The 8,437-nt window shown below is 38.8% G+C and overlaps 1 protein-coding gene across 1 annotated transcript in view; it reads right to left on the bottom strand.

Annotated features, from left to right (window-relative positions):
• FRY (furry homolog (Drosophila)) overlaps positions 1–8,437 on the bottom strand; it is a 153,591-nt gene that overhangs the window by 47,633 nt on the left and 97,521 nt on the right. Inside the window, exons 39-42 of the mRNA XM_009327862.1 lie at positions 5,849–6,034; positions 3,607–3,805; positions 2,847–2,968; positions 1,781–1,968 (exon numbers count right to left, since the gene is read on the bottom strand). Coding sequence (XP_009326137.1) covers positions 1,781–1,968; positions 2,847–2,968; positions 3,607–3,805; positions 5,849–6,034 — 695 coding nt within the window. The remainder of the gene's footprint in view (positions 1–1,780; positions 1,969–2,846; positions 2,969–3,606; positions 3,806–5,848; positions 6,035–8,437) is intronic.

Below are 8,437 nucleotides of genomic sequence, written 5' to 3' on the forward strand. Positions count from 1 at the left end.
CTGAACATTAAAATACCACTACAAATGTGTTTTATTTTCTGCCTCTGAATGATCTATGAAGGCATGCAAGAAGGGCACATATTTCATCAGGGTATTGGTAATGGCATACAGAACCTCTGACTCGCAGGTCACTGATTTAAATTCTGTGCAAGCAGTTGTGACAGAATATTACTGTCATCTTGTGGCAGTTTCATTACCTAAGTAAAATATGGAGGTGATGTCAGTCTATTTCTTATTAAGAGCTAGTGGTTCTCTTTATTAAGTCTTGAATCTCGCAATAAGTAGTCTCTGATTGTAAAATTTCAGGGGAGAGCAGTCTGTTTAGCTAAACCAAGTGAACGTCATATTTCACTAAGAGAGGACTGGATCAAATTAGGTCAGTGTAAGTTTTGTATTGTTATGGATAGTGTGGATTTCTTTATTCCAAAAGATGTTAACATTTGAGAAATGAGGTGGTGCCTACTTCACGTTGCCAGGTTACATCAGCAGATAGGATGATGGGTTCCTTAAGCACAAATGAATGATGTGAAAAGGGAAAAATGGTCATCACGAAGATTTCATTTTGAGTGACATTTACTAGATGTCTTCTAGTTGCTCTTTAGAGCTATATAAGATTGTAACAGCCTGATGAAGGCTTTGATAAGGTACATATAGATTCAGTAAACTCAGAGGTAACCTTTTCTAAGGCCACATTCTATGGATCACTTGACTCCAGAATGGAGTAACAGTAATTTTAAATTGGTAAAAATGGTAAATGATAATAAAATGGTAGATGGTAAATAAAAAAGGTAAATGGTAAATGTAATAAAATGGTAATTTTAAATTAAGTATACATTAAATCATAGAATCATAGAATCATAGAATCATTAAGGTTGGAAGAGACCTCCAAGATCATCAAGTCCAACCGTCAACCCAACACCACCATGCCCACTAAACCATGTCCCTAAGTGCCTCATCTACACGTCTTTTAGATACCTCCAGGGATGGGGACTCAACCCCTTCCCTGGGCAGCCTGTCCCAATGTTTAACCACTCTTTCAGTAAAGAAATTTTTCCTCACATCCAATCTAAACCTCCCCTGGCGCAACTTGAGGCCATTTCCTCTCGTCCTTTCGCCAGTTACTTGGGAGAAGAGACCGACACCCACCTCGCTACAACCTCCTTTCAGGTAGTTGTAGAGAGCGATGAGGTCTCCCCTCAGCCTCCTTTTCTCCAGGCTAAACAACCCCAGTTCCCTCAGCCGCTCCTCATAAGACTTGTTCTCCAGACCCCTCACCAGCCTCGTTGCCCTTCTCTGGACACGCTCCAACATCTCAACGTCCTTCTTGTAGTGAGGGGCCCAAAACTGAACACAGTATTCGAGGTGCGGCCTCACCAGTGCCGAGTACAGGGGCACGATCACTTCCCTGCTCCTGCTGGCCACACTAGTTCTGATACAGGCCAGGATGCCGTTGGCCTTTTTGGCCGCCTGGGCACACTGCCGGCTCATGTTCAGCCGGCTGTCAACCAGCACCCCCAGGTCCTTTTCCGCCAGGCAGCTTTCCAGCCACTCTTCCCCAAGCCTGTAGCGCTGCATGGGGTTGTTGTGGCCAAAGTGGAGGACCCGGCACTTGGCCTTGTTGAATCTCATACAGTTGGCCTCGGCCCATCGATCCAGCCTGTCCAGGTCCCTCTGCAGAGCCTTCCTACCCTCGAGCAGATCAACACTGCTGCCCAACTTGGTGTCGTCTGCAAACTGACTGAATCAACAGTACTAAGAAGCATTATGTACACATGCATACCTGAATCTCATCTCCATGCTCTCCAATAACTTCCACCAATCTTGACAGGAGGTCAGACAACGCATGTGCAGAAAGGGGCTGCTTTAGGGCCCTGAATATCTGGAAAGAGCGACCTGCATAATGTCTTGAAGAGCTTGAAAGAGCTGTTTGTAAGGCAACTTCACTCAGATGCTGCTCCAAATGAAAACCTAAGCAAAAGAATAGTATGTTTTGTTTTTTTTTTTAATTACAGACTTTACTGTGAGTCATAAACAGGCTGAACCAACTCTGTGGGGAGGATATGCACTGTAGTGTATCCTGCAAGCCCTGTGAGAAATGGAGATGCAGAAGTGTCTGGGTTTGGGAGGATTTCCCAGTGTTTACGTTTATTTCACACAGAATGTAGAAAATAAACTGCAAAACCAAAATTCTGAGTCTGCAAATGTTTGTCAGCAAAAACCTGAAATTCTTCATCTGATTTAAACTTTTTACAGTTCCTGGGCAAACTTTCAAGCCATCCACTATTCTTGCTGGCTGCAACACAGTAACTTCTGAACACTCCCAAACTTAAAGCTAAGCTGAATTAGGAGTCTTTCTATTAGCTTCAGGAGGCTTTGGATAAGATCTTAAATATAAATACTGATGCTGCATTCTGCTTTGATCTTGGAAGATATTTAATTAGTGACTGTGTTGGTTTTCAAAATACAATCAGTACATTTCCTAAGCTCTAAAAACATAATAAATTAAAACTAAACTTTAATTGCCAGAAGAAATCTAACAAAGTACGTTTACTTTGTAACTGTGATGTATTTTACCAACAGGACATAGAGGAGCTTTTATCTGGTAGCTTTTATCAACCAAAAGGCTTTCTACCAACAGCTTTGAAGAAATGTTCGATTTAACATTCAGCAACAGTCCAGTCTAACATGACTTTTTTAAAGCAATTCTTTCATACGTCATACATCCTTGTTAAGACATACAATATGTTGTGCTTCTGCATAAGCAGACCTACTAAGTCACAGGATAAACATTCAGTGTGACCTTGAGGGAATATTCTTTTAGTTATGAAAGGAAAAAAATTTACTACCTGACTTGGAGTCTTTAAATACAGATACAACATGGCGCAGAAAATTAGTAAGCTGTTCAGCACTCTTGGTGTTCTGATTTTTGGGTGTGATATCTTCATGGCACCAAAGTGGACCAAATGCCCTTAAAGAAATACAAAACAAAGTGCAAAATTTGAGTTATCTGAAATAAATGTAATCAGTTAAAATATATAAACTGTAAAGGCAATTAGATATTTCCAGGGCCATAGCCTGTAAAACATGCAACTGAACAGAATTTTATGAGCCAAATACAAGTAAGTAAATATTCCTACACTGTATTTTACAAAACCTCTCTTTTAAAATATGTTATAGCATTTAGAGAGCAGCATAAACAAATCCCTGGTTTTTAATTTAACATTGTGCCTAGGATCTGCTGGCTGTAGTCGGTAGTTAATATTAGTTTCACCATGGCCATTCACTATGCCCCGTACACTTCCTACCTAATTTTATAATAATAAAACTGTCTTCTTCCATTAGTTCATTGTTGAACATACTACTATCAGTCAATTAAACATTTTATTCCTGTCAGGGAAGATTTTTTTCTGTTGTTCCTGACACTGTAGTGCTTTTAAGTACCTACCTACCTCTGTAAGTATCAGTAAAAGAGGAATGGGAGTCTGTAATTACTATAAAAGCTCAGTCATCTTCCTTTGAGTCTTTTAAGTTGCTACAGATAATTGTTGAGAAGACATGAAAGTATGCATTTCAAGTACGAACGTATCCTCTGCTTATCTCCATTACCTGGTTGTCAGAAACTCAATTAATTTGTTTGCTTTCTCATCTGTTTCAGCAGCAGTGTCCATGTCCTCAACCTCTTGTGTAATCTGTGGGAGATTTCCACTGCTGCCTCCCAGACTGATACTGGAGGAGGTGGAGCTGGAACTCAAGCCGGAGTCTGGCACCGGAGATGACTGGTATTCCCGCAGAAAGTCAAAGCCACCTGCCAGCAGAAAGGGAGGAGATAAAGATGGAATGCACTGTTGGGCCAGCATTACAGATGAAAGTATCTGCCAAGCAGCTCTTTTCAGAGTCAGCAGCAGAAACCTTCTGCTGGGAAACACGGCAAAAACCTGCAGAACATATCAACCCTCAAATGCCAATGGGAGTGAAAATGGTACTCTGTTTCTAAATGTGTAGAATCCGATATAAAATGAAAAATACCAAAGCCAAGGTATTTTTTTTTACTGCACAAGGGCTACAGTTCTTGAAAAATATATGTTTCATGGCATTTTACAATCAGAACTGTGTCTTTCTGTAAAGTGAATTCTGAAGTTGGCTAAGTGCACGCAAAGTTCAACTCACTTCTCTGGGCTAGTCTGATGAGGCAAAAAACCTCTGCAAGGTGGAATTTTTAGGACAATGATGTTGTCCTAGTTTTACAAATGTAATGGAAATGGAGACACAAATGTTTAAGGCTTCTGTTCAACACCTTTAGTAACTGTAACCACTGGACTACTCATACTAAATATTTTCAGCATTAAGGTTAAGCATCTGAGTAAGAGTTCTGCTAGATCAAAAGCTTGCCACACAACTTCAGAGCTGGAATTGGAAACTAAGACCTGTTTTCTTAAGGTTAGACTGCTAGTCATCTTAGGCTGTATATACAACAGAAAAACTGGCCTTGTGAGAAGGCTGGGAGCAGAAGTGGCCTCTCTACTGACAAAATCCATTGCGGGTCAGGAGACTCTTAATTTAGTTGCCTAACATTACATAGAATGAACCTGAGCCGAAGTATTTTCAATTAGGATTCTTTGCTACAGCTATTCACCCACACTCTCACTCTTTATATTAGCTGATAAAAAAAGAATCCAAATACGTAGTTTTGATAACTTCGTGGACGTAAGAGGCCCAGACACAGGGTACCAATTATGTTTTTCAGAGACAGGAATGAAAACAGTTTTTCATTTTGGCAGAAAAGCAATAATATAATTTTAATGTAAGAATTTTATTCTGTATTTAATAATTCATGGACATGCATTGGAAAAGAGATCTACACAACTCAAGACGGAAAATTGATGTGCAAGGTAATTTTGCATGGACTTTATTCAGAATGAAACCTAAAAAGGCCAAATTAATTCTTGATCTGAAATACATATCCCTTCTTCTCACTCCTTTAAAATTTTTTTTGTATCTCATAAAAAAATAACAATCAGTTATCAAGTAATATTCTTTGTAAAGCCAAACTATTTATTACTTTTGGTTATATTCCTAAGGAACCACAGAAATGCCACTAATTTGATTATCTCTCGTCTTCATTTCTCACTGTATGGTGAAGTTCCTCACCCTCTCCCAGACAACTAATCCATAACTCTACACTGGTTCTGTGATTCCTTCAAATCTCAACAGTATGCTTGCTTTTAGTTAATACTACATGATAATAGTGAATCTAGCTAGCTGCTTTCTACAAACTGTTCCCAACCAAGCCCTTAAAAACAGGTAAATTGCTAAAAGTTAATAGAACACCCGTCTCAGCAGAGGTCTGAAGTAAGCCTTCTAATGCAGAAACAGATTTCAGGATAGAAATTAATTGTATCTGTGATATAAAGGAGGGTGTATATCATGTGACATTTAACTTAATAATGGAAAATCTGAGCTGCATATTCTTGCTGCTCTTCCTGTGTTGGAATTATTTATTCATTTCTTTTGAAGGCTGAGGAGTGATTGCCCTCATTTAAAGTAGTCCTGGCTCCCTGAGGGGGAAGTTAGGACGTTATTAGCTGTATTAATGTTTAAAATTCTACATTATATATTTTGCCTTACATCAGATAGCTTTCTCACTATCATGAAAAGTTATCTAATAACAATTTGGGTGCATCTCTAGGGTAGTTCCCATGGAATGAATATTAATGGGAACTGTTCATATTTGCCACTTTACCACTTTAATTTATCGAAACTGTTATATTTTAGGAAAGTAACCTTGACGTCCTACTTTCAAAAACCTCACAGTATAATGCAGTGTTCTTTTCTTCTTTTGCTTTATTACCTGTATAAAGATATTCAGGTAAGTATGCTGGTTGTACTGTCAGAGTCTTGGTCTCATTCATCTCTCTGGTCTGAAGAAGCACTGATGCAATGGCTTGATAGTTGCTATTGCAAGACAATGCAATCAAAAGGTGAAGCAGTAACTTTTTACTGTGTTCAAAGACCTCAGGGCGGTAATGGTCAAGGCCTAAAAGAAAAGGTTACAGCAATCACTGAATATGAAGTAATAATAAACAAGTTCACATTCCAGAAATAGTAAAAATTGCAAGGCAGTTCATGACAACAGTGCAAACAAACAAAAGATGCAGTATTTCTGGAGATACTTATAGTGTTTTTACTTCAAATGTATGTATATATTTCGTTTCCAGACTGAGGTTCCATACAGGAGGTACAAAACAATGTGTGGCAATACAACTTTATGCATTCTGTCTCACTGCAGTGTTAATTTGACAGGGCTGGAAAACCTCCAAAAATGAGAAATTCTTGGTGGTGGTTTTAACACAACCTGAATAAATCACAAATTTCAAATATAAAGGAAGCAGATGTTTGTAAAATAAACTGCACTCTGTGGTAGTAATCTCCTTTCGATTCTCTTTCAGGTCTTCCAGGATATTTACAAATACTTTCTTCTGATTAGGGGCAGTTTCAGTGCTGAAAAATTGAATTGTTTTCTTCTTCAGCTCCTCTCTTCTCAGGATGTATTCCTCTTTAAAAAGCAGCTCCTTCATTACTCTAAGTGGCAGCAGCCAACAGGTCTTTCAAGTCAGGTGTTTTCTAATATACTCCAGTCACGCTGGTTCTTGTCTGGCCTGCAAAAATGAAGCCGCTCATACTGCCATAGTCTGAACAATGTGTCTTTGGCTTCTATGGGCAGGTCTTTGGAGGTCCTGTGATCCTTGATCTTACTCATCTGCCCATAGCCTCCTCCAAAAGAACCACGGCCAACCTGCCCACCTCCTTTTCAGCTTCTTCAGGTTTCTGCTCCTATTCTCCCTTCTCCATTTCCTTCCACCTGCCAGGAGATAATGAACCCATCCTACCTTGTTCTAACATACACTGAAAAGGATATAAAAAGTTCTTTTAGTTGAAAATAAATTCTGTATTGGCAGCACTTGTGACTGAAATCCTGTTAAACCCTAGGGCTGTATGAAAGTATTGACATAGATATGCTAACTATGAAGTGAGAAGGACAGTTCAGTCTTTGTGCTTGTCCAGTGCTGGGCTGTTCTTTAACTTGGAAGAGTTCCCAAGACAGTAAACTTCTGTGACATGGACACGTTTCCATGGGAGAGGAGTCTAGCTGCTCAACTCATTTCACACTGTTTGCAAAAGAGTTTTTAAACAGCAGTGATTTTCATGCACTACTGAGATAGGCAAGTTCACACCGGCAGTCTGGCTCTCTACTTCACTCCCAGTACTACAAACCATCCGATAGCCTATTAAATACATACACTGCAGAATTCTTTCATTTTAGTATTTTCTTACTCCTTCCAATAAATGGAAGGATACAGGCTCTCCAGCTAGCCACCATACCAGTTTCCAGTTTCCGTTTTGGTCAGATGCACCTGACCGCTCACATTCCAACAGGACAGAAATACTTCATGTTCAGTCACATTCATACCTTTGGCTAACATGTGTAGCATAACTTCCTCACACCATCACAACAGAGCTCTACTACAAAAGATAGAAAAATTTTCCACAGGATGTATAACAGCTCTGGAGAAACTGAACTTGAAGCCTGGAAGCTGTGATCTCATTTTAGTTACCACTAAACCAGTTACATTTAATTACCAGTTACATTTAGCTTTAATTTCACATTTGAGAATTGAGAGTTCTTAGCCAAGGGAGTATCTGAAATGGTATTCATAAATTTCTATTTATTTCTTATGAAATACTGTAATGTTGAAACATTATTGCATGAACAAATCAGTAAAGATATTTTTATAATGGATTACTAATACCATAACTCTGTTTCTGCATATGTTTATTTGTATGGCTCCCTGATGTTAAACAGCTCTTAAAGCTGTTTTAACTGAAGCGGCCACCCTGCTGCCACCCTGCTGCATACTGGTCCTGTCTTAAGTTATTCATTTATTCTTGTGAGAATTTCTAACTGTAAGCACCAGTTTTCTCACACTTGTTACAAATCATACTAAAGACATTGTTTGATCAGTTGATGGTTATTGATTTGATTCACACACTTATCCAGTTCTCTTTCAGCTCCCTCTTACACTTAGAAAGTTCACAGCAATATAAAAAAGAAGTCAAAAATTGTTATGGGCAGCCACAACATAGATTTAACTTCTAAGTGAAGAATGTATGTGAAATGTTGTATTGAAAATGACCCTGGAAGCCCCATCTGACACGGTCCTGGCTGTTATTCTTGTGTTTCATTAGAAGTTTGTTGAAATCAATGTACTAATATACAAAACTTGAGTATCTGATGAGTGTGCATTTTCCAAAAAACCCTATTTCATCAAAAAATTTCAAACAGAACAGTTGGTAAGAGAGTAGCAGAAAAGGAGAATGAGGTATCTTCTTCAACTATATACTGAAGTATATCACATATATTCTACCACTGTGCTGTAAC

The sequence above is a fragment of the Pygoscelis adeliae genome, unplaced genomic scaffold (assembly GCF_000699105.1).
Source record: "Pygoscelis adeliae isolate BGI_AS28 unplaced genomic scaffold, ASM69910v1 Scaffold14, whole genome shotgun sequence".
Classification (NCBI taxonomy): Eukaryota; Metazoa; Chordata; class Aves; order Sphenisciformes; family Spheniscidae; genus Pygoscelis; species Pygoscelis adeliae.